Raw genomic sequence first — 27,334 nt, 5'->3', positions numbered from 1 at the left:
TGCCCCAGGAAATGTCACAAAATTTGGGACATTTGGGTCCAAGATCCGTCCACTAATACTGACCCTGAACCTACTAGTTAATATATATTCTTTCAGCGCCTTGAAAGTTAATTTAAGTATGGTAGAGAACCAAAAATCATTTCACACTTTAGAAAACGGTGACTTTCAGCTTACCAGAACAAGGCTCAATATTAACCTTAATAACTGATACCCTACAACAAACAAATATCCTCCAAAGCTAATGAAGAAAGTGGTTTAGTTTTATAGTGCCATTTTTGGCGCTTAGGATACTTTTTTGGTGCTTGGTTTTGTTTATTTTTATTGAAATGTGTGTGTGCTGAGCCTGGGTATGCCCAATAGGCTCGGGTTTTTGGATCTTAAAATTAAATCTGAACTGAAAAGAATAAAAGATTTTTGTAAGATCTTACCATAAAATCTTTCTCTGATGTCCGTCGACAGACGCAGCCTCATCTCCATGAGCTGAATGGGTTCATGCTCCTCCCATTAGGAGTCATCTAGGCAGGAAAATTTGAATACACATGCTCAGGTGGCTGTCCCTCCAGGCATAAACCCCCACTGCACAACCCAGCACATCAGTTTAGTTTAAAATCAGTGAAGACAACGGAACCAATCCCAAACAGAGGGGAGGGTGCTGCGTCTGTCGACTGACAGAGAAAAAAAAAAAAAGATTTTATGGTAAGATCTTACAAAAAAAAAAAAATCATCTTATTTTCTCTATCGTCCGTCGACATACGCAGCCTCATCTCCACGTCCCAAAGAAGTATAGGCACGAGGGGTGGGAAAACGCAATCAGACAGTAACGTCAACTCCAAAAGTTGAAACGTAGCCAACCGGGCAACATGGAGCTCAACCAAACAACAGGAGCTCACCCAGATAAAAGACCCGGAAGAGAAGTACAAACAAACATTCTCTTATGAAACCACAGCCTGCAAAACCTTACGGCCAAAAGAGGCATCCGAAGAAGCCAACAAATCCACCTTGTAAAATTTGGTAAAGGTGTAAACAGACGACCAAGTTGCTGCCTTACAAACTTGTACAACAGAGGCCTGATGGCGAAAAGCCCAAGAGGCACTCAGCGCTCTAGTAGAATGCACCTTCACAGGGAAAGGAGGAACCCGACTCTTGATCGAATAAGCTTGAACAACTGTCTGCCTGATCAATCTCGAAATGGTCGCAGCACACGCAGCCAAACCTTTGCGAGTACTGTCCGGAAGGTTAAAAGGGAGAGAGTCTGACTTTCTGAAGGACTCAGTAACCGTCAGATAAACCTTTATCACCCGAACCACATCCAGAGTGCAAAACAACTTCCTTGTGAAGTTTAGGCTTAGGTCATAAGGAAGGCAACACTATGTCTTCATTCAGGTGAAAATCCGACACCACCTTAGGAAGAAAGGACGGATTAGGTCGGAGGACCACTTTATCCCTGTGGACCACCACACGAGGCAGACAGGAAGCCGCAAACTCAAGAGACTCTGCGGGCAGAAGTGAAAGCCACTAGGACGGCAACCTTCTGCGACAAAGAAAGCAGTGAAATCTCCCCAATTTTCTCAAAACGAGGCTTTTGAAAAACAGAAAAAAACAGATTAAGATCCCACGGAGGTAACTGGGATCTCCTCGGGGGGGGGGGGGGGGGACGCACCCCCTGAACGAAGGTGCGAATCAAACTGAGTAGCCAACGGATGTTGGAAGTACATAGCCAAGTCCGAAACCTGGCCCTTAAAAGTACCCAACGCCAAGCACCGTTCAACACCTTTATGTAAAAAGGCCAAAACCCTATCTACAGAAAACAGGCGAGGGTGCAGCTGCAGCGATTCACACCAAGAAATGTACGATTTTCCACGTACAATGATAGATCTTTTTAGATGTCGACTTCCTGGCCTTCAAAAGGCTAGGAATCACCAAATCAGAAAGACCGCTATCCCTCAACACCTTGCTTTCAACAGCCAAGCCGTTAAAGCCAGGGACCGTAAAGCAGGATTGAAAGATCAGTACTTGAGATAAATCTTCCCGCAAAGGTAGACGCCACGGAGGATCCACGTCAATTTTTACCAGCTCCGCGCACTAAGACCGCCGAGGCCAGTCTGGAGCCACCAGAACAACTGGAATTGCCTTCCATCGCCACCCTGCGAAGAAACCTTGGCAGGAGAATGAGCAGAGGGAAGGCATAGATCAGGTGATACTGACTCCAAGGAGCCACCAGAGCATCTGTTGCATTGGCCAGAGGATCCCAAGACCTGGCCACAAACCTCTGAACTTTCCTGTTGAGGCGAGGCGCAAACAGATCCACGTCCGGGGTCTCCCACCGGACACACAGGAGATGAAACCCCTCCGTATGCAGGGACCACTACCCCTGATCCAACAGCTGATGACTCAGGTAACCCGCTTGCCAATGCTCCACACCCGGGACGTGGACTGCAGAAAAAGACGGAACATTGTGTTCCACCCATACCAGAATCTCGGCCACCTCCTTGGCCGCCAGGGAACTCCTGGTGCCCCCTTGATGATTGATGTAAGCCACAGCCGTGGCATTGTCCGACTGGACCCGAACCGGAGAGCCGTGTAGCCGACTGGTCCAGTGAAGCAGGCAGGGCTTGATCGCTCTCAGCTCCAGAATATTGATCGGCAAGGAAGGCTGATCGCCCAAGTGTCCTGAGCACAGAGCTTTCCCAGCACTCCACCCTAAGCTAAGGCTTTTTTAGAAGCTTGGTCAGTCAACTAGCTCTTCAACCAGACCATGCGTCTTAAAACAATGCCCACAGCCGAGACCCTGGCCACCAGGGGAGCTGCATCCATAGACGCATCACACAGGAACACCAGATCCTGGAGCACCTGGTCCAACAGTTTCAGCTGTTCTGGAGGAACAGTCTCAGGGGTCCAAAGACTCCCGCAAACCTCTAATCCATTCTGTCACCGCCTGTGAGACTAGCACAGACACAAAAAACGGTTTTAATATGGAACCCGCCAGCACGTGAAAGATGGAGGGAAAGGGATTCCACCCGCCTGTCCACTGGATCTGTAAAAACTGGGGAATCCTCCATAGGCACAAGAGTAGATTTGTTTAATCTGGAAACAGGATGATCCACTTTAGGTGGCACCGTCCAATGGTTGGAAACCTTTTCAGCAAAAGGATACCGGCATTTAAAGCATTTTGGTACCACTAACTAGTCAGGGGCAGCAGTGTCATAGATTCACAGTGTAGATATACAGTTTTGATAGCGCCTAGGCACCCTTTATGGACTAGAGTGGGTACCACTATTTTCCAGGAGAAACTGAAGACAAATAAAAGGTACTGTATAGACCAAACATTTCTTAATGTTCTCCATAACACCATAAATCTCCACTTTTTGAATTTATTTCCATTTCTAGGTTTTACACAGAACCAACATACATCTAACCTGTTTCATGTAAGCGTAGCACATAGTTTCTGCCACTCTCTTTCCTTCGTCATAACAGGCACGAGGTCCAATGGGGTTCACGTGTCCCCAGTAGTCTTCATTTTGAGGATGTACTTCAGGATCTGTAAATACAAGTCAGTATGTAGATATGCTTGATAAATATTTATGCTATCATAAAACGATGTTACTAAGCTTATGTTACCACACACTACAAATAGTAAAAACTGGAATGTCCACATTCTACATAAGCAACAGGACTACATACAATGTAGCATGGTATTTCTAATGGATATAAAAAAAAAATCCACAAACAACCATTATAATACATTTATATTTAGCAATCACTCATACTACATAGCTCTCAGTAGATGGTTCAGGCCAAATGTGACTGCTTAACAGATGCTCAATCCGCAGTGCTATGAAAAAAGTGGCCTAATAAGAGATTTATACAAAGCTGTAGATTTCTTGTACAAAAGTTTTATTTTGAAAATAAGAGCAGTAACATACATCCAAAACACGATACATGTGTACAATTGGATAAAAAAAACTGGAACGCAGAGAAATAGACATTGGCAGAACATGTTACAGACACAGTACGTGCGCCAACCGGGAAACAGCACGGTCCAAACAATAAACATCGTCAGGAAAAGGTTCATTACGTTCCAGCGAGCAAACAAAGGCTGGGCCTGAGAGTACCAAGCCAGAGAGGGATACATCAGTACGAGACAAAGAAAAGGAAAAAAAAAAAAAAAGGGGGAAAGAGTGGAAAGGTAGGACAAACAATGAGAGACGACAAAGAGAGAAGCTAAAGAAAAGAGGGGGAAAAGGGAGGGGGGGGGGGTAGGTCCTGCGGGGTGCGCGCCCAGGAGGCATTTAGAGAGAGAGAGAGAAGGGTGGTCTGGAATCTGGAAGGGGCCACTGTCAAGATCCAGGGGTCCCATACCTTGAGAAACTTGGCATGAGTGTCAGAAACTATCGCAGTCAAATTTTCGTTAACAAGAATATCATTCATACGGTTTTTTGCCGCCTCAAAACTAAGCAACGGGGTCTTCCAAGATCGGGCAATGGTCAACTTCGTAGCCGTAAACAAGTGCTGAGCCAACTGTCGCTGTGCACGAGTCAAATCAGGTATAGGCTTACACAAGAGAGCCTCATACGGGTCCTTCTTCAGGGTGACTTGAAAAATATTACGGAGCAAGGCATAAATCCTAATCCACAGTCTGCGCACTCTGGGACATGTGCCATAGTCCCCTCCTGAGCGCATCCTCGGAAGCACAGGGGGGAGTAGGCGGGTATAAATTTAGCCAGTCTGGCCGGAGTATAGTACCATCGGTAAAATACCTTATATGCATTTTCCAGAATCAAGACATTACGGGAACACTTAGAGAGAGCCGCCGTCATGTGCTGCCAATCTTCCCTGTCTAAACCGCCCCCCAGTTCTAGTTCCCAGTTAGAATGATAGGCCGTGAAGGGGGGTGAATCGCAGGCAATAATGGAGGCATATAGAAGGGATATAAGTCCCGGCGAGTGGGGCTGTGCCCTACAGATGCTTTCAAATGCAAAGCTGTAGATTTCATAGTGCCACAGTATACTCAAATGGCATGTTATGCTTTTCACTTTAAAAGATAAGTTCACCTTTTAACAAAAAAAAAAAAAAAAAAATAATAAATGCACATGCAGACATCTCAGTGTATCTGTGGGCTCGTACCTGAAGGCACATACTCACAGGAAGAAACAATGGACTACCACATCGCTCAACAGCGCCATTTTAGTTAATTGAGAAATACAAGCCGAAAGCCTTGTAGTTCACCATTCACAAAATACTGTGAATGAGTGATGTGGCTGGGCAGGCAGAGTCCCACACAGCCATGATTTTTTTTTTTTTTTAAATTGTGACAGCTAGCAGGAAAAGAAGATCCCCCGCTAGCTGTCAAAGGGGGGGGGGGGGGGGGGGAGAAGAGAAATCGGAGGCCAGTCCTTACGTAACTGGTTACATCATGAATATGGGTGCAACATGTAATATGTTATGAAAGGTGAACTTATCCTTTAATCTGCCCTCTATCATTTTGAAATTAAGAAAGCAACCTGAACGACAAAGATTTAGGGATATTGCATTTTTGTCAAAAAAGATTTGAAAATGTAAAAAAAGGTGACTTGTAGCCTTTTTGAAAATATAATGCAGCTGGACTAGCGCTTTTTCTGAAAATGTCATCCCTATGTTAATCATGTACCTTACTCGGATTCAATAGTTGTTCAAGCATTGTCTACTTGTCAAGTTCTCTGGCAGATAGTTTGGCACTTTTTTGGGTGAGTGATTTGGGAAAACATGTTCTGACAACTCAGTAACACCCACTACGTGATCTGTAAATATTGTTGTAGATGAGAGAATGGGGCGTGCTGGTGCCTGCACTGCTCAGGTTCACAGGGGCTTCTGTACACAGCAGTCACAAACATTCCCTGCTGCCCTGCAAATAGGGGAAACTACGTGCGATTTCAAATAAAATTCCTTGGAATTCACAAACCGTTTTGCACAACCTAATTTGGAAACATCAATATAACTGTACTGGTGTGAGTTTACGATTAGCACTAAGATGTGCAAGGCCAAAAATAATTTAATTACTTAGAAAGTTAAATAAAAAAACAAAACAAAAACAGAAATAGACAATGAAATCAAAAAACATTACCTCCATAGACCTCTGAAGTGGAAGCCAGCAAAAGGCGAGCACCAACACGTTTTGCTAATCCTAGAAAACAAGCAAGATCTTTAAATTCTGCAATACCTTTAAATTTGTACTTCATGCAAAGAATGAATAATACAGAGCTCAGAATGGAACTTCCAAACAAAATTTGGCCAAAGATGGAACATCGCTTACTGTCCAAGAGACAACAGAAAGTGAGGAAATCGCTTGACAAATACCAGACAGAGGTTCCAAACCCTTCACAGCTCCAAAACTAAACTATAAATGCTTTGGTTGGAGTTTTGCTGGAAAATCTTTATAAACAGGTTGGGCAAATTTCAGGGACAAAAAAAAACAAACAAAAAAAAAAAACAAACAGCTGCATGTGCCATTACACTCACCTAACATGTTTAGTGTCCCAATGGTGTTGGTTTTTAGTGTCTTGATGGGATTATACATATAGTTTGGAGGAGAAGCTGGAGAAGCTAAGTGGTAAATCTGGTCCACTGTGGAGAAAGAACATAACATTCTTATGAATATAGACTAGTAAAACTATATACAGAAAGCACATCAAACCTGTTTTAGGACTTTCTCTTTTTAATCTAGCATTATCCAGGCACACCACCGCTATACTAATCTTTTTAAGTTCTATGGCTGCAAGTAACCTGGTTCTGTAGTTTGGTGAGAATCCTTGCCCTGCACAATTAGGCCTCATGCACACAGGACGTTTAAAAAAACTCACCACTGCTGCCAGGAAAAAAAAACGGTTGTAAAAACGTGCTTTTAGCCGCATTTTTGACTACCGTTTATAGGAGTTTATGCATGTTTTTTGGCGCTCGCCATTTTGGGCGTTATTACAGTAAAAACTCTCCTTCCAATGTAAAAACTTTTAAAAACGCCAAACGCAGCTAAAAGCTTGTTACAGCGTTTTGCAGCATCTGGCGTTTTTACAGCTCAACAGCCTCTGCTCCTGGACACACAGGCTGTCGGTTTTTTATACTGCTCCTAAACGCTTATGCCTCCAAACACCTCTGAATGTTTGTGTGTGCACGGACACAAAGGCTAATATGGAGGGGCATTAAGAGGAAAAAAAAAAAACACATGCCAGACCCCCCTAACAGCAGCTGTAAAAAGGTCTTGTGTGCACGAGCTCTTAGAATTCGTTTACTCCTGAGAAAAAAGCACACCTCTAAGCATTCAGAAAATATTCATATCCCACCTACTGCAGTTTATAAAAAATAATACATTCAGAACAAGGCAAGTCACACGGCTGGACAGCATAAAAAAAGTCAGAGGATGTACTTCGTGGTCTGTATGAAGCCATGGGAAATTTGTATAAAAACCTTTAACACCTAAGCGATTTTCAGCTTGAAGCTCTAAAAGGCTCAACAAGCCAAATCCCATTCATTTCAATGATCCCATTGTAATACGCTTCTAAAATGCTTGTAACAGGCTTCTAAAAACACTCAAACTCTCAAATAAAAATGCCAGTAAATTGCTACGCTCAGGTGTGAATGCAGCCTGTAGCCTATTACATACACAGACTGTGCTTTCTGAACTCAGGACAGCTGCATAAATGGGTCATGCTAGAAATGTGTGCCATCACCTAATCTTATCTTCCAAATGTGCCAATCACATTTAAAAAAAAAAAAATTATAAATATTTAAAGAGGACAAGGAACATGTGTCTAGCCTGTAATGGCACTGAATAAAACAATTAGGGCCGGTTCACACTCTTGCGAGTGCGGCGAACGCATGTAATTCGGAGCGCACTGTTGCTTCATTACATGCGATCGGATGTGCGGATGCGAATTCAGCCATACACTTTGTATGGCAGAAATTCGCACTGCACCCGCACAAAGACGCACAGGACCCTTTTTTCCAGCCGCATAAGGATCGGATCGCACAGTGATTCACACTTGTGCGATCCGATCCTGTGCGAACTGTCAGATCGCACTGCGATTTGCGATCAAACTGGGGGTGTCTAACATTTAATTGACACCCCCTGCGTATCGCATATAGCAGAGTGAACTGCCAGATGTGCGTTTGCGATGCGGGAACAGGCTGCATCGCACAAGTGTGAACCGGGATTTAAAGCTGAAGTTTAGTCATGAAAAAAACAAAAAAAAAAAAAAAAAAAAACAAACATTACTCATCTGTAATGATGTCTTACATCATGCAGGCAGCTGGATCCTGTAGAAATGTTTGCTGCAGAGATGCCCTGTCCTGCTGCTGAACTTCCTGAGCTGTAGGAGTTAATAGCACTGGGTCTTCTGTGGAAACGTTCCGACGAGGACCTGCCCCCTCCTGCTTCATTGACAAATGTTCTTTCATGGTTTTCACTGCATGTAACACTGCATGTAACAGGATCTGTGAATGGGGAAGAGTCTGATGAGCCACAGGATTCTCTCCCCATTCACAGATCGTGTTAGGCTACATTCACAAGGGCAATAGTGTTCAGCTACGATCACTCAGGTAATTGCTGGCTATGCGGACAGTCAAATGGCTGCTGCTGCCATCAGCCTGTCATTGCACTGTATGGGCTAAGTGACCAACTGCTTTTCACATTGACTTGCCACTCCAGATGCAAGAGTTTGCAAATTCAAGCTACTGCAAATTGCAAGATGTGATAATTGCCCAAGTGAATGGATCCTTAAAGGGAGTGAAAGCAATGTTTCTGAATAAAAGTTGAGGTTGTGGGTCCTCGTCAATAACTTTTTTACAGCAGCTTTACAGAAGGCCCAAAGCCAAACCTCCCCAGCACTGGAAGTTCAGAGACAGGAAGAGGACAGGGCATTCCTGCAGTGAAGATTTTTACAGGATCTAGCTGCCTGTACGACATGGGACATAATTATAGGCCAAGTTAACTAAAGCTAAGGCTAAACAATCACAAACCTTAGCATACCATTTGTCAGACTTTCTATGCATTAGGATTACATTGCAAATTCTGACTCTACAAGTGGAGAATGAACCTGCATGTCACTATATTGCCTGATACACCTCTCTAAATTGGTCCATCAATGTAACAGGCAATCTTACAGGCCAAGACAGAGGTGCAATTTTCTCTGCTTAGAATTTTTATAAGATAAGAATTTGAAGGTATGTGCATTTCCTTTATAATACCAGTTTACACAACATGGGATAGTAACGAGACCTAAAAATGGGGGGGGGGGGGGGGAATTGGTTTTCCACATAAAATCAGAAAGTTGATTTTTGCTAAAGTTATAAGAAAATGCAGAGAATGATAGTTGGCAGTTTACGACAAGCACTGCCAAGTATTAAACAGCATGTTCGTTGAACCGAGATTGGAAAATAGCATTAGTAACACAACCATAAAATCAATTACTGCAAGATGAGTTTATCACTGATCCGTGTCCCTGTTGCAGGATGGCATGGAAGACATTAAAAGTAAGATTTAAGAAATTGGCTCGAATGTTTTCAGGAACATGCCACAAATATTATCTGAACATTTCAAAGAATATATATATATATATATATATATATATATATATATATATATATATATATATATATATATATATATATATATATATATATATATATATATATATATATATATATTCATTTTTTATGAGATTATTGGACAAACAGAAAGGTGTTTCAGTAGACATTTAAGGTGTTTTGTTTTTCTTTCCAATCATTTATACTTTGTAGCAGTAGCAGATATTTTTAAAACGAGGGCCTATACTCTGCTAAAAAAGTAAAGCATAAGGCAAAGGGTTAGCCCCCATTCTTGTCTGTAGGCTCCCTGCAGCTGCTCTTTTCCCCATAATTAGGTTTTGTTTCACAATGCGTGTCATAGTAGAGGAGCAGGTCTTTATTTTCTCATGTTAGAGGGGCTCCCCTAATGACTGTTAATAAGTTGCCTACCTTCAGCGTGTTACACACGTCCATAAAATCTCTTCTGTACCCAAGGTGTCCCCTGTATGGTCAGGAGACTGCCTGTAGTTTCTCCTCTCCCCTACTCGCTCCCATGCACAGCCCCTTGAGACCTGGTGCCTGTAGAAAGAGGAGCTCCCAAACCTAAGATTGGGAGCCAATCTGAAGCCTTCCTCATTGAATGATCACTGTGACAGCCAATCACAGTGATAATTCAGTGTACCACTTGTAAACAATAACAAAAATAACAGTAGCTGTCTTATCTCCTCGGTTCAGTGTCAGACAGCAATTTGAGTGAGAGCTGCAGTTAACACAAAAGAATGATTATCTACACAGGGAATTAGTTAACCCTCATCTACCCTTTATTTTATTATTTAATCCATTCATTTCATTCAGAAATCTAGATGGCAGAATCAGTACTACAGAGGATAATCTCGTCACTGATCTCAAGGCAGCTGGGACCACAGTCACCAAGAAAACAATTGGTAACACACTATGCCGTGAAGGACTGAAATCCTGCAGCGCCCGCAAGATAACCCCATGCTCAAGAAAGCACATGTACAGGCCCATCTGAAGTTTGCCAATGAACAATTGCATGATTCAGAGGAGAACTAGGTGAAAGGGTTGTGGGCAGATCAGACCAAAATCAAGCTCTTTGGCAAAAAAACTCAACTTGCCCTGTTTGAAGGAGGAATGTCGTCTATAACCCTAAGAACACCATCCCCACTGTCAAATATGGAGGTGGAAAATTATGCTGTGGGGGTGTTTTTCTCCTAAGGGGACAGGACAACTGCACCGCATCAAAGGGACGATGGGCGGGGCCATATAATATCAAAATGTTGTGCGAGAACCTCCTTCCCTCAGCCAGGGCGTTAAAATGGGTCATGGATGGGTATTCCATCAGGACAATGACCCAAAACACACGGCCAAGGCAACAAAGGAGTGGCTCAAGAAAAAGCACATTAAGTTCCTAGAGTGGCCTAGCCAGTCTTGAGACCTTCATCCCATAGAAAATATGTGGAGGGAGCTGAAGGTTCGAGTTACCAAGCATCCGTCTCGAAACCTTAATGACTTGAAGAGGATCTGCAAAGATTAGTGGGAAAAAATCCCTCCTGAGATGTGTGCAAACCTGGTGGCCAACTACAAGAAACGTCTGACCGCTGATTGCCAACAAGGGTTTTGCCACCAAGTACTAAGTCATGTTTTGCGAAGGGGTCAAATACTTATAAAATTTGATTTGCATGTAAAATGAGTGAAATAACTTTTTTGAAATTTTTTCTGGATAGTTTTGTTATTCTGTCGCTCACTGTTAAAATAAACCTACCATTAAAATTATAGACTGATCATTTCTTGGTCAGTGGACAAACGTAAAAAATCAGCGGGGGATCAAATATTTTTTTCCCCTCACTGCAAGTGGTTACAATCACGTTCATGTTCAGACCATCTATGGCTAACTACAAAAAGTTTAGTCCTCAAAGTGTCTGCATGTTAGCAAAGAGTAGTGTTACCTTCAATGTAAAGTGGTTCAACCACATCATGATTAATGAGCTCAAAATTCTCATGACCGATCCAGTGCTCCACATTTCTTTTACGGCCTGTGAAAAAGTTGTCGACGACAGTGACTTCATGGCCATCCATCATCAATTTGTCTGTAAGATGTGACCCTACAAATCCCGCACCTCCTGTTATCTGCAAAGACAATACATAGCTCAACTTTACCGCCAACCCAAACATCAGTTTCTACATAGACAATCTGGACATTATAAAACACGTAACAGTTTTCTTAAATACTCCCCTGCTGGTGTTACGCAAAACAAATAAATGAGTGCGACAAGTAACACAGCTGTATCACACACAGACGTTTATCTAGTCGCACTTACCAAAATTCTCTTCCGATCTTTTTCCGATAAGAATTTCACAGGAGGGTATTTCTGTGTGAAGCTGTAATAAAGAAGAAAGATTATATTGGTGTTCTGGATAGTCAAAGTAGTAAAGACATTTTCTACTTTCATTACTGTAAATAAAAAGATGAAATAGTTGCAGCTATACAGTTTAACACACAAACCTTATATTCATTTAAACATAAGGAAGTCTAAATGCAGCACAATCCTTAAAAATAGGGGTGTCCAACCAGCGGCCCACCTCTATGGAGCGGTGGCTGTAAAAGCGGTTTCTGCCCCCCTGTCACATTCTGTTTTACACTTGGACAGGAGGGGTGGCACATACAGGAACCAATCCTCTCCATTTTCCTCCTGTTACGGCTGTAGGAAGAAAATGTTCATTATGCTATTCAAAAAAAAAATAAAAAATTGGAACCATTTTAATTTCATTGTGGCCAACGACTGGTTACCAATTCACCAATACAAGCGGCCCTCACTATTCAAAAGTTTTTTCTTAGTTTCAGTTATAACATTTTGAAAATAATTTTGTTCTTCACTGATGTGCGCTGATGAAGCGGCACTGATGAGGTGCCACTAATATGCAGCACTGAAAGACAGCACTGACTGGCATTACTGCTGGTCACTGATGATCAGTGCCCTGATTATCTGTGCAGATCTCTTCTGTGAGGAGGAAATGCTGCTGTTCGGCTCTCTTTTCCTCACATGCTGTCAATGTGAGGAGAGAAATGACGATAACTGGCAATTTTTTTTTTTTTTTTTTTAACATGTGATCAGCTGTGATTAGGCACAGCTGATCACATGGGTAAAGAGCCTCATCATCGTCTCTTTACCAAGATTGGTGATGCGCCATGTTGCAGGGACAGAGTGCACCACTTCTCGCCGCCCAAGCATGGCGTGAGTGGGACGACATCACATGACATCATCCCACAACGAGAGAGCCTTCTTGCACCTGTCATTTCCTTATACAGCGAGTGGGAGGTGGTTAAGGAATGAGCAACTTTTGCCTCTTAGATAAGTAACGACTGACACCAATGATCTTTTTTAACTACCCGTAAAGAGGGGATTCTTCCCAGTCACCACAAATGCAAGGAAAATTCTTACCACGGACTATCAGGCTACTGTGCCATGAACTGTAGATATTGTAAAGACTTGCATGGGTTCCCTGAGACTAGAACGTTATTTCAAGGGTTCCTCCATGATAAAAAGGTTGAGACCAATTGCTTTAATCAGTTTAATCTGAGAACTCAACAGCTGTCTTACATTCAAATTTCTACTTATACATAAATCAATCTGCAAAATGCTACATCTGTCTTAAAGAACTTTAAGCAAAACATTTTTTCCCCCCATTTTGGAAAGAGCAAGGGGATGGTTATAACCGGTCAGATTTTTTTCACCATCTGTGTCCAATTTCTGAGATTTTCCTTCACTTCCTGTCCCATTGCCAAACCGGAAGTGAGGTAATCCCTGCAAATAAGGGAATTCCTTGGGGACCGTCACTAGAACTCTATCCAAAAAAAAAAAAAAAAAAAAAAAAGTTTTGCCTTTAGTTATACTTTAAAAAGGTTGAATGATTTTATTTTACAGCTAGAGATGGTTTCATAAATATGGCTATGTCCAGGTTACATAGTCAGTCAGTCATTGACGATTAATTCTTGGTGTATTCGTGACACTCACTGGTGGCTATGTTTTTATTTTTCCCCTATTTTAACCTTGTAATCCTGTCAGTAACACTAAGGCTCCGTTCACATGTAGGCGTTGGCGTTTCTCAGGCGTTTTTGCAAGCGTTTTACAGGCGTTTTTGGTGACCAATGGAAAAGCAGAGTGTTTTTTTTACAACATTTGCAAAGGAACCTCCCAGGGACCTCCTTCTCTGCATTGGACCTCCTCTTCTGCATGATCTTTTTTTTTTTATGGTTCTGGACATGCTACAGAACTGAAACTTCACAGGTACACTTTTTAGACCCCCCAGACACTAAAATTAAAACTAAATCCAAAGAAATCTTTTTTTTTTTTATTTTTATTTTTTTCAATAACTGGCTCTCTATCAAAAACGACAATTTTTAAGAACTTTTTTTGCCTGATTCATAGTCCCTGGGGCATGATCCAGAACCCTAGGCACTTTTTAGGGGCATTTATTGGGTTTTAGGGCTTCAAAATGGTGTTTTTTGATTCCATATATATATCTACATTACGGTCACCTTGGCATAGCAGAGTCAATTTACCCTAAACTACATTACGGTCACCTTGGCATGGAAGAGTTTGGTCACCCTGGCATAGTAGAGTCAGTTCACCTAAACTTCGTTACGGTCACCTTGGCATGGAAGAGTTTGGTCAGCCTGGCATAGAGTCAGTTCACCTAAACTTCGTTACGGTCACCTTGGCATGGAAGAGTTTGGTCAGCCTGGCATAGCAGAGTCAGTTCACCTAAACTTCGTTACGGTCACCTTGGCATGGAAGAGTTTGGTCAGCCTGGCATAGCAGAGTCAGTTCACCTAAACTACATTACGGTCACCCTGGTATGGCAGCAGGCTACGGTCACCTTGGTATGGCAGGGTCTGGTCACCTAAACTGCCTAACTGCTGTTCTCCATGTTTCAGGAAAATGTGCTCACAGCAGAGGCATGCCAAGGGGGTGGAGACCTGGGTGGAGAGTTGTGCTGTTTGAGCTGATCAGGAGCAACTAAACGCTTGTAAAACGCCTGTGAAACGCCAAATATCACTTTACATTGAGGTCTATGGGACAAAACGCCTGTGATCTGCCCAAAAAGAAGCTCAAGTACTTTTTTGAGCGTTGGGCGTTTTCCTTAGGCGTCAAAACGCTCAGATGTGAACAGGGGTCATTGCAATGAATGGGATTTGTCTTGTTGGGCATTTTGAGAGCTGATTAGTGAGCAGAAAAACGCTCCAAAAACGCCCAAATGTGAACGGAGCCTTAAATAGTATTTGTTGATTTTGCCTCAATATCTCCCGCAACGCACTTTTGTTAATTTACATAGGACCGTGAATGAAATAACACAGATATGATTTTTTTTCTTCCGGTGCATAGAGAGTCTATGTAACTGCTAAAGGTGAAGGTAAACATGGGTCAAAAAAAAACATGTCGCCAGTTATGAGCACATAAGCAGACAGAAGTTAATGGGGTCCCCAACCTTTTTTCTCCACAGGGGCCTGAGTTAGGTATACCAAATACTGAACTCTAATATCAGAACCATTACTCCGATACCTTTCTATTACAAGGATAAAGTTGTTTTAGATGACAGTACTTGCCTTTTTTCTAAATCTCTTATCTTTTCTCTTAAAGGTGCAATCACCTGTACGGACAGAGAACATAATCATTTTGAAGAATGTAGTTAGTTGGCTTTGATTAAACACAGTTATTACAGCATTCAGCCACATTATAGTTTGGCAGAATAGAACAAGATATCCGTATACAGACTCAAATTCTGAATGATTTTGGTCCAATCATGCAACAATTTGATTGTGTACGTGCATGCCAGATGAAAACGTATTGTTAAGGGCCCAGTTGTCTTCTGTGGAAGAATCAAACATCTTTATGCAACGGTATGTTAAAAGAGAAGTATGGCTTTCTGAAAAAACAAGCATTTATACTCACCTAGGTGGATGCAGCATCGATGCAATGATGCAATGCTGCATCTGTCCCCCCCCCCCCCCCCCGATGGTTATGCAGTGAGAACTGAGCGATCAAACAGTTCTCTCCTTTGCTCCAAGCAGAGAGCCGGGACAGTCAGTCTCCGGCTCTCTGCTGTCCTCTCCAGCACTCACTGAAGCGCTGGGCTGTGGAGGGGGCAAGAAGGGCTGATTTAGGCTCTCAGCGGATTGCGGAGAGGCTGACCAGGTGTCGATCCAGGCATCTGGGTGGATCCCGATTGTATGATCCGAAATCTTTTCAGAGCCTGGACTGGCTCTGTAACAACCCGCTGTTAGTTGAAAATGAGTCACAGGAGTGCAGAACAAACTGCACTCTCCTGTGATCCATAGGGGAAATATGGCAAAAAAAAAAAAAACACTTTGGCTATCCTCCATTAAAAAGGAAATCAGTTATATTAGTATAAGGTATCTGAGATAGAAGTGGCCATAGGGATGATGAGCAAATTCAGCTTTTCCATCCAAAATTAATATATGGACAAGAAATCATTGAATGGTAGCTTCCCAAGGAAGCTTGATTTCCTTTGCCTTGCTCTTTTTATAGCAGTTGTGCACTGATTGCACACTGCAGAGGTAGTCCTCCACTGACTCCAGTCCAATCCACTGTATGTGTATTTATTGTGTAGCTATTGCCTAGCTTTTTTTCTAGCAGTTTTGCACTGACTGCACTGCATTAGTGAATTAAAACATATTGCAGTGAGCGAGTCCACTACTGCAGCACTTTATTATGCATTAATGCACAATTAGATGATGTGAAATGCAAAGCAAATGTCCCTGCAATTGAAGTTTTCCTATCACTTTTTATGCAGTTAAAGGTGTGAAGAACGAGCACTTAATGTTAATAAATTAATTTTAACATGTTTATTAAGAGATTTGGCCGAAATCTGTATTTTTTGGCAACATTTTACATGTGTAAAAATATCGGCCAATACCGGTATGCGAAATATCGGTAACAAAAAAACGATTTTATATATATATATATATATATATATATATATATATATATATATATATATATATATATATATATATATATATATACATATACATATATATACATATATATACATACACACACACATACATACATATATACATATACACACACACACACACACAGATATATAGAGATCTCTATATCTATATATTTGGGGGTTCTAAGTAATTGTTAAGCATGTAGGAGCAAAGTGTCAGAATAGGCTTGGGAAGGAGGTGGTTAAATATATCAGTTACAAACAGCTTTTAACATACAATTGCACATTTACTTTCTGCTCAAATATCCTTTTGATAGAACATTGCAACTGCTAAAGTAAATGAACAGGAATAACTAATCTTTGTGATAAGGTGGTTTATTCATCAATCCACTTGATGTAATAAACAGCTAAAACAAATACATAAATCATTTTTAAACCTTTTTTTTGCAGGTGTAAGTTTTTCATTCAGCAGTGATTGAGAGTAGTTGTGTAAATGTCCCATGAGTTCACGTTAAGGACCAATGCTCTCCTAAAATTCTACCTGATCTGCTGTGCTTTACACACTGCAATGCTAGAACAGAAATCAGTCAGGAACAGATACAAAATTGAGATTGGTATAACATATAAAGGCCATGCTTTAATCTATCACAAATTAACACAACTGTACAGGGTTCTGCTGAGAAACTTTTAAATTGCATTTGTATTAGTGCAGATAATGTAAGCAGAATTTACAGGAAAACCCAAATAATTTAAAGGATTTGTAAAAGGCAGGTGGTTTCTTTATCTTAATAGTCTATGCATTAAGATAAAAAGCCTTCTATGTGCAGCAGCTGCCCCAGCACCCTCTAATTACTTACCTGAGCCCCATCTTTATCCAGTGATGTCCAAGAGTCCCTTGCGCGCCCGGGACTCTCCATTCCGATTGGCTGAGACATGGCACCATTGGCTCTTGCAGCTGCCAAAGTCCGTTAACCAATCAGGAGGGGGGCTGAATCACAGCTCTGTCTGGATGCACAGAGCTGCAGTTCAGCTCCGGTGCTCCATAGCAAGCTGCTTGCTGTGGGGGCACTCGACAGGAGGGAGGAGTCAGGAGCTCCAGACAGGGACCCGTGAAGAGGAGGATCTGGGCTGCCCAGTGCAAAACCACCACACAGGGCAGGTTAAGCCCCCGTTCACACTAAGGCGACCTGTGAGGCGACCTGGTCGCCTCACAGGTCGCCTCCCATAGGGAAGCTGCGGACCCATTATAATAGGAGCGACACAAGTCGCTCCGACTTAGAAAAAGGGTCCGGAGCTTCTTTGGGGCGACCAGGAGGCGACCGCCATAGACTTCAATGTTATGAAGTCCGTGGCGGCCGCTCCGAGGTCGCGGCGCGCTGCTCGCACCGCGACCTCGGTGGTCGCGGTGCGAAGTAGCGTCGCCCCCTATGTGAACGGGGGCTAATACAACATGTTTATTTATTTTTTTTTAAATGTAATTTATCCATGGAATACCAGGGTATTTATACCCACCATCATTGCGAGACTCTTCTCTAGTCTACATTTCACCATAACTGGAAAATGTTCCCACTTTAATAAACTGTAAACCCATATGGATGGTCTCTGAATCTCTGGAGCATTTGCACAGGGCACTGCTAAAACATTTAGAAAATCTGCCACTGTGTTTCTGTGATAATGCAGAAGGGGGGGGGGGGATAGGAAGGAGAACTTGCATTGCTGAGCACCGCAGGATACATTCCTATGTTCACCTATCTTAAGCCACGAGTGAGATGTCTGGTGGCAATCTCTGGTAAGAAAACACTCCATTGTTTAATAGATTTTGAGAATGTGAAAAAAGGGCTATCATCAGTGCCAATTAGTCACATTTTTATAATCTCATTTGGGAGGTTTACGCTGCCTACTTCTCATGTGTCGGGCAGTACAGGAGGCGAAGGAAACCCCCTCCCCAATAATGGAGACACAGGCAGAAAAAAAAAGTAAAACAACAACAACCCCCCCATCCACAACATTCTTGCTAGAGTTGGGCTTCAAGACCCAATTTAGGTTGTAAGATAATTACTGTGAAAAAGGAAAAAAATTATAACAAACCTCTTCTATTTTCTTTTCCATTTTCTGCTCTCCATTTTCTTGGAGTGACCTGCTGAGGAGAATAAGAATAATGCAGATTTGGAGAGGTGTTAATAAGTAATAAGTAAATAAAATAACCCAAGTCTCACATTTAGCCTCGGTTCACACTTGTGCGGTGTGGGACACTGCATGTGATTTGCACATGCGATGTCTGTGCAGTGCGATTTGAGCAATTCTTTTTGTATGGCTCAAACCACATCGCATCCACACCAAAACGGTCCAAGACCCTTTCTTTTTATTGTTGCACCTGAATTGCATTACATAGATTGCATGGGTGTGGATGCCTAATTCTGGCAATCGCACAGTGTTTTGTAACCTGTTTCTGGGTGTCAGTTTAACATTGACACCTGTGGCAGATCACATGGACACCGTGAGATTTCAATGCGGCGCAGGAAACACAAAGCATCAATTTCAACCTAGGCTCAAAAAACTAAGTTATTACCTGTTAACTTGATTTCCAGGAATCTTCCAGGATGGCTTAATGAGAGATAGGCTGTTCCCACCTAGCACAGGAAACACAATCCACATTAGTTTAAATACAGGTGTGAGACAGAGACCCTCCGTAATCAATAACCGAAGGCACAGCTAATTTTATACCTACCACCCATACAACACGTATAATAGGGCGGGAAGCAGCGCCGTCCTGAAAGATTCCTGGAAATCAAGTTAACAGGTAATAACTTAGTTTTTCCCCAGCCATCTTCCAGGGCAGCTTAATGAGAATTATAGAAACCATATCCGCTAGGGAGGGACCCCAGCCTGAATCACTTTTCCCCCAAAAGCCTGCCCGTTAGAGGATAAGATATTCAGACGGTAATGCTTGAAAAATGCCTGGAAACTCGTCCAGGTGGCTGCTTTGCAGATTTGGATTGGGGTATCTCTTGCCCCTTTAGCCCAGGGAGTAACCAGAGCCCTGGCGAAATGGGCTCTAAGATTTTGGGGAGCTTGGAGCCCGGCAGATGCATAAGCCTCAATGATTGATGCCTTCATCCATCTAGCGATTGCAGTTTTAGAAGCAGTTGAACCTTTTTTGTGTCCCAAGTATAGAAGGATTAAATTAGGGACTTTTCTCCATTCTTTGGTGTGCTCGATGTAACATGATAAGCACCCCCTTACATCAATAATATGGAAATCTTCCTAGGGTTACTGGCTTGCCCACAGAACGATGGGATAATGATTTCCTGTGATCGATGAAAGTCTGTGGAAAGAAAGCCTGGGTCTAGCAATAGAATTACTCTATCAGGCAGAATGGAGCAGTATGGCTCTGCTATGGACATAGCTTGTAGTTCGCTGACTCTTCTAGCCATGACCAGCGCCACTAAGAGAACGGTCTTGTAGGTGAATACTTTTGAGCCGTTAAGAGGAAGGTACATTAAAAAGGATGTTTCGAGAAACTTTGAAGGACCGTCGACAGATCCCACGGGGGAAACCTATTGGACCGCAGTGCTCCATTTCTAGAGACGGCCTAGATGAATCTCCTTATTAGCATGTGTTCCGCCAATCTGATACCTAGAAAATTGGACAATGCCGCCACCTGCACTCTCAAAGTATTGGGAGCGATGCCTAGGTCAGATCCATATTGCAGACTATATACTGCCAGAATAATAATAGGTACAGAAATCTCGTTATTGACCTTCCCCCAAAAACAGAATTGGCTCAGGAGCCAAGCTGTCAGAGAAAGATGGCTCACCTGCGGGTGGCATAAATCTCCCTGGACCAGAAAATCGATCCTCTTTGGCAGCCTCCAGGGTGTTGCTATTGACAGTTTCTGTAGAGCGGCAAAACCATGACCTTTTTGGCCAAGCTGGAGCCATCAGAATTACTTTTGCTCTTGAGGTTTTGACTTTCTGAACCATCTTTGGTATGAGCCTGAACGGAGGGAAAAGCATACTGGATATCCTCAGATCATGGAAATGCAAAAGCATCCAGACTCAAAACTGCAAGGGTCCCTGTAAATTGAGAAAGTTTTTTACTTTCGCATTTTTGGATGAGGCGAACAGGTCTATTAGAGGTCGACCCGAGATTGCCTCAAACACTTCCTGATTCAAGCTCCATTTTGTGTGACAAATCTTCTCTGCTCAAGAAAGATGTCGGAGAATTCAGCTCCCCTTTGAGGTAAATGTTTGCCAGAGAGTGCGTTTTTCTTCTCCCCATGCAAGGATCAGCTTTGCCACCTCCGTGAAGGAGGGAGCCCATGTACCCCCCTTGTTTATAGGATACTGCTGCCACATTGTTCGATAAAAGGAAGACATATATATTGGTTCTATGTTTGGTCTGAAGGAGAGAGAAGAGCTTTCCATACTGCCTTTAGCTCCCTTACATTGGAAGAGCAGACGGCCTCTGATCTCTCCCATTTTCCCTGTGTAGCCAGATGTTCCCCAACCCCACGCACTCACATCCGTTGTTATCCGGACTGGATTTTCCTACGTCCAATATCTCCCTTTTGACAAGTTGTCTTTCTGCAGCCACCAATGCAAAGACTCTTACTTGATCCCGCAGGGTTACGCAATCGTTCAAGGTACTCTGTTGCCTGTTCCACACTGAAAGGGAAAAATTCTGCAGTATTCTCATGTGTGCTTGAGCCCAGGATATTGCTTGGATCGATGCAGTCAGACCCAAAAGCTTAATTTCCCCCGATAAATACTGCCTGCCTCAGTAGGAGATTTTGGAAGTTTTCTATCTTCAATAGATCATGCTTTTCTTCTGGTAAATATATTTTTGCTTCCACCGAATCCAGTATGTAACCTAGGAAGACAACTTTCTGCGATGGTCATAAATTTGACGTTTCTGAGTTCACATTCACCCCAAGCGATTGCAGATGGTTTATTGTGTAGATTAGGTTTTTCTCCAGCTCTGTGGAGGACTCTGCAAATACAAGCAGATCGTCCAGGTAGGCTATTATCTGGATACCCGAGGTCCTCAACCCCTGTAAGGTTTCTGCCAGGACCTTCGTGAAGATCCGGGGAGCAGATACCAACCCGAATGGGAGGGCATGGAATTAAAAAAAAAAAAAAATGGTCTGACCTGGTCCTTTAACTGCAAACCTGAGGAAGGGTTTGGAGCAGCCTCTGATCGGAATATGCAAGTATGCAGCTTTCATATCAAAATGAAATCTTCTCTGAATAATAGCTCTCGTCGTGAAAATCGTGTCCATCTTGAATTTTTTGTAAACACTTTTGTGGACTTCCTTTAAATTCAGGATCAGCCTGTATTTCCCCAAAGTTTCCTTCTGATGAATACATGGGAATTGAACCCCCGGTACCCTTGTTCTTGATGGATAGGGGGGAAAGGACTCCCTGCTCCAGAAACTCGAGGATTAGATTCGTCATGGCAGCTGCCATGTCTGAGTTCTTTGGCAAAAAATTACTTTGGGGTATATGATGGAATTCTATCCTCTATCCATTGTCAATTAGATCCAGGATGAACTCGTTGGATAGAACTCTTTGCCAAGAGGGTCGGAGGCCCCCGGCCTCCCTCCTACCCTGAAAGGGAAGTCATCGGCTTTTGCCTTTGGTTTAGGAGGGATTAAACAAAAACCCCCTCTACCTTTGCCCTTCCTCTGTTTCCAGGGTCCATTTGGGTCCTTTTTGCCTGCGTTCTTCTGACCGATTTTCCTGAAAGGACGAAAAGGCTTTTTGGACTGTTTCTTTGGAATTGGAAATCCTTTTTATCAGCAGACCTCCCCAAAACCAAATCTTCACCAAATATTAAGCTACCCTTGAATGGTAATGAGCATAACTTCACTTTGGAAACCACATCTCCTGCCCAGGCTTTAAGCCAGATTGCCCATCTAGCCTAGTTTATGAGGGCTGTACATCTAGCCGAAAACCTGATGGCCTCGGCGGAAGCATCCGCAATAGAAGCGACGGCTTTGCTGAGGATGGGGAGTGAATCCAAAATCTCTTTAGGGATGTCGTGTTCTAGGAGGATCTTCAACCATAGATCCAGTGTCCTGGCTACACAGGTAGACGCAATGGCCGGCTGAAAGTTAGCAGCACTTGCATCCCATGCCTTCTTCAAATAATCTTCCACCTTTCTATCCATGGCATCTTTTAAGTGCTCCTGCGTCTTCAAAAGATCAGTCCGATTTGCTGGTCAGTTTGGAAGGGCTGCATCCAGCTTTGGATATTTCTCCCATAATGCTGCATGTTCTTTCTTAAAAAAGGGAACCTGCTTTTCAAACCTCTGAGGAGAAAGATCTTCTTTTCCGACTTCCTCCATTCCTGCAGAATGGTATTTTTCAATGTGGCGTGTACAGTGAATGTTATGTACTCCAAAGTATCGGAATAATTTATAGTAAATCCTCTGTCTCGTCAGAGGGAAACGAACATTTTTGCACTGGAGCCATCCTCCAGCTGCTCTAGCACCCCCTGTTCCTCTATGACCGGTGCGGATGCATGGGGCTGAGGTGCTGCACTAGCATATGAAGTACTGGGCAGAGACACGTCCGAAGGACCTGGTTCTTGCAGAGAAGATCTAAACAACTTAAAAGTTTTACCCATCTCTGTATTCCTTGTGTCCAGCAATTGTTTTTAACATAGAGCTAGTTTCTTCGTTAGAGCCTCTATGCAGTCTTGGCAAAGCACTTTTTTCAAGGCAGATATTCTTTTTGGGAGCCTCCCCTGCGACCGATCCATCTTTCTCTTTGCAGCTCCTGCCCTGCAAGGCACAAGCGAACACTGAGCGGTAAAGAAATTGCAAAGTGCAAAAATCCAAACATACAAGGGAGAGAGGAAGACCACCAGTGACCCCCACACCTTGCAAGCTAAATAGCATACAAAAACCAGTTACCACTAGTGTAACAAGAGCTGATTACCTTAGGGCAAGAATCCACATGCGTCCACCGATCCATCTCCTCTGCAGCAGCTGCCTCCCATTGCCGAGCAGGGATTCCCAGGTTTGCAGCATCCTTATGTGCATCGGAACGCCCTACCAGCATCTCCCCAGTCTGTCCCTGCAGAACCCAGACTGGCCCCTGTGGATTAGAGAGCGGTCCTATGCTGCAGCGCTTACCCTGCTCTCGGCTGGCAGGTTTTCCTCTGTATATCGTCGGCCCTCAATGAAAATGGCCGACACGATACTTCCGCCCAACCGGAAATGACGCGGCTACGCGTTTCCGGCTCCATTGCATGGCAGGCATTGCATACCATGTTGCAAGAGACCAAGAGGAGCGCTGCCGTGACGGGACTGCAAACTCTCCACCCTTTAAGGATCGGGTAAGCCTCCACTGTGGCTCCCACTTAATGGACTATATAAAAAACAACAAACAGGGAGAAGCGGTCCCTCAATCCCCCCTATACCCGAGTTCCCCAGCTCCTCCCCCCTAGGGACACTGTCCTAGTTCAAGGAAAGGCCAGGGTCAGGAGGCCTGACAGTAAAAAAAAATATCAGCAATCTTCCAGTGATCCTGTATGGCCAAGGAAACACAAAATACTGAGGGTCTCTGTCTTACACCTGTATTTAAACTAATGTGGATTGTGTTTCCTGTGCTAGGTGGGAGGAGCCTATCTCTCATTAAGCTGTCCTGGAAGATGACTGGGGAGATAAAACATTTTACATTTCTGCTATTGTCTAGTTGAAAGTTCTAGTGCATGACATGGAGTTCCGCTTTAATTTAGTTAAGAACTGTCCCAAGTAAACATTTTTTTACTAAAACTTGCAAGTCAACGTTCTTGAGATGTATATCCATTAATTTATATTTTTAGTCATGCCGGACAGTATGGTTCAGCAATTTGGTCACATGTCACCTCTTCACCTACATATTCTTCAGTAGACAGCAAATCAGCATGATCACCTTTGTTCAGTAAAGTGGGAGACAAATCTGTATTAAAAATATACAGGATTTATTTAGCGCCAACAGTTTGCACAATTACAAGAGGAATCAGAGGGCCCTTCTCGCTACAGCGGGGTCAAGTACCTTATGTGACTTCTGAAGGTAATTTGTTGCACCAGAGCTTTTTTTGGGCTTCATAACAAAGGGGGTGAATACATACGCACGTGCCAATTTTCTGTTTTCCATTTCTAAAACATAGTTTTATGTATATATTTTTCTCATTTCACTTCAACTTAGATGATTGTGTTCTGATCCACATACATTTCAGATTAACAAAACATTGAACTTAAGGCTGTAATTTAACAAAATAGGTAAAAAGTCAAAGGGGGGGGAGTGAATAATTTTGCAAGGCACTGTATGTGTAACATTTGACAAACATTAAAGGTAGGCAGTTTGTACTGCAGAAGCCTCCAGTTCACAGCAAATTAGCTAACTACCGACTATTAGAAATCAGAAATACCAGTCTGAATGAAATATGCCTCATTACAGTGATCCTGCCACAAACTTGACAACAGGAAGTGCCTAGAGAATCCTCTTCATACAAAATACTTGGGGTGTTTTGGATTACTAGCCCCTCACTGGGTGCTTTGGTTTCTCCTGCTAGTTCCGACATCAGTGGAAGACACAGTAGAAATATTGGGGCCAGCACAGAGAATCACAGCATCTGGACAGGGACCTGGCAGTCTAAGGCAGGACATGATAAAGACATAGGCTCAGTAAATGAGACAACATAACTTGACAAGGGACCAGGAGGTCATTGCAGGACCCAGCAGTGATGTAGTGGCTGGTGGAATGATCACTCAGAAAGGAGACCCGGGCATAATTTTGGGACAGATTAGTGGCAGCGGGCTGAAAAACCTTCACCACCCTCCTGGGGACCAAAACATCATTGCAGGACACAGATGTAGGGGTTGGAGGAAAGAAGGAATTACAGCACTCAGCAGGTGACCAGAACATCATTTCAGAACACAGTAGCTGGTGGAAGCAACTACAGCATTCTAAAGGGGGCAAGGACATCATTGTATGAGATGTATGAGGATTCTCCGAGAAACTGTAGCTCTTAAAGAGAAAGCAAAAAATGGTGATGTGGGCAGCAGGAGAAATAAATATACCACTTCCTGGTTTTATTACTGTGACGATGTCCCTTTTATTTCTACAATAAATTAAAAATAAAAAAACTCACAATAGGCATAACTCGGAGCACATTCTTGTAATCAGTTTACATTACCAAATCCAAAATCTTTTTAAATGCTTACCTCATGTTGACAAAGTTTCCCCAAACAGCTGTAAAAAAGAACAAAAATATATGAAACCTTAAAGTGGGAATGCACTGCATCAGAGCACCACAAACCAAAAATGCTATACAATTCGTTTTTAATATTCAAAGCAATCTCCTTCATCCATCCATGTCTCCATGCTTTATTTTGCTGAGAAATCATTTTTTCAAAACACCCCCTGGCATTTCTAGTAGTGGCCATCTTAAGTAAGGGCAGAGGATTCATGTAGCATTCACTTTCTGGAATCAACCTGCTCTTAGCTCAGGTATGGGCTGAGCCATGAAACCCCCCCCCCCCCCCAAGACTCTTGGAATGTATGACATTTGCTGGGTCTGACTGAAAAACAAAAAGTAACTGAAGAAATGCAAAATGTTTAAAACAAGTACACTCACAAGCCACTTATTATTAGGTACACCTTGCTAGTACTGGGTTGGACCCCCTTTTGCCTTTAGAACTGCCTTAATTCTTCGTAGTACAGATTCAACAAGGTGTTGGAAACATTTCTCAGAGATTTTGGTCCTTATTGACATGATAGCTTCACCTAGTTGCTGCAGATTTGTCAGCTGCAACTCCGTGATGCAGATTTCCCATTCCACCACATCCCAAAGGTGCTCTATTGGATCGAGATCTGATCCTACCATCTGAATGTCGCAGCTGAAATCCAGACTCATCAGACCAGGCAATGTTTTTCCAATCTTCTGTCAAATTTTGGTGAGCCTGTGCCAATTGTAGCCTCAGTTTCCTGTTCTTAGCTCACAGGAGTGGCACCTGATGTGGTCTGCTGCTGCTGTAGCCCATCTGCTTTAAGGTTCAATGTGTTGTGCATTCAGAGATGGTATTCTGCATACCTTGGTTGTAACAAGTGGTTATTTGAGTTACTGTTGCCTTTTTATCATCTTGAATCAGTCTGCCCATTCTCCTCTGACATCAACAAGGCATTTTCCTCCACACAACTGCTCACTGGATATTTTCTCTTTTTCTGAACATTTTTTAAACCCCAGAGATGGTTGTGTGTAAAAATCCCAGTAGATCAGCACTTTTTGAAATACTTAGACCAGCCCCTCTGGCACCAACAATCATGCCACGTTCAAAATCACCTAAATCCCCTTTCTTTGAACTTCAGCAAGTCATCTTCACCATGTCTAGATGCTTAAAGTTGCTGCCACGTGACTGGCTTATTAGCAATTTGTGTTACCAAGCAATTGAACAGGTGTACCTAATGAGTGGTTGGTGAGTGTAAATATGATATACTTTGCTATCTATTTACTAATGCTAGCAACATACAGATTACAAATAGTCCATGTTGATTGAGAGAGTGAACATCCGCTTTAATGTCACAAGTGCTGTGCAGAGTTGAGGTATGGGGCAACAAATGACCACCTGTTACTGGGAGCAGGGCTTGTACCCATAACACACCGATTCATTACAAGCTACCAAATCCCATCTCGGATTTATGTTTCTAAAGACATTTTTCACATGTAAGTAATCAATCAGGTGCATTTCAAATGGTGGATGGTTTTATAAATAGAAAATGATTTTAAAGCAACAGGTTGGCATTATGCCC

General features: G+C 42.8%; 1 protein-coding gene across 2 annotated transcripts in view; it reads right to left on the bottom strand.

Moving 5' to 3' along the window:
- The window catches only part of UXS1 (UDP-glucuronate decarboxylase 1), a 129,396-nt gene that overhangs the window by 93,903 nt on the left and 8,159 nt on the right, over positions 1-27,334 (bottom strand). Inside the window, exons 2-9 of one of the 2 annotated variants that reach the window (XM_082245611.1) lie at positions 25,750-25,777; positions 18,622-18,673; positions 15,161-15,204; positions 11,874-11,934; positions 11,502-11,682; positions 6,496-6,600; positions 6,101-6,160; positions 3,417-3,538 (exon numbers count right to left, since the gene is read on the bottom strand). In XM_082245611.1, the coding sequence (XP_082101737.1) occupies positions 3,417-3,538; positions 6,101-6,160; positions 6,496-6,600; positions 11,502-11,682; positions 11,874-11,934; positions 15,161-15,204; positions 18,622-18,673; positions 25,750-25,777 (653 nt within the window). The remainder of the gene's footprint in view (positions 1-3,416; positions 3,539-6,100; positions 6,161-6,495; positions 6,601-11,501; positions 11,683-11,873; positions 11,935-15,160; positions 15,205-18,621; positions 18,674-25,749; positions 25,778-27,334) is intronic. The other variant, XM_082245612.1, reaches the window with a different exon arrangement.

The sequence above is a fragment of the Pelophylax lessonae genome (assembly GCF_965119305.1).
Source record: "Pelophylax lessonae genome assembly, chromosome: 2".
Taxonomy (NCBI): Eukaryota; Metazoa; Chordata; class Amphibia; order Anura; family Ranidae; genus Pelophylax; species Pelophylax lessonae.
This window is presented reverse-complemented; position numbering and strand designations above follow the sequence as displayed.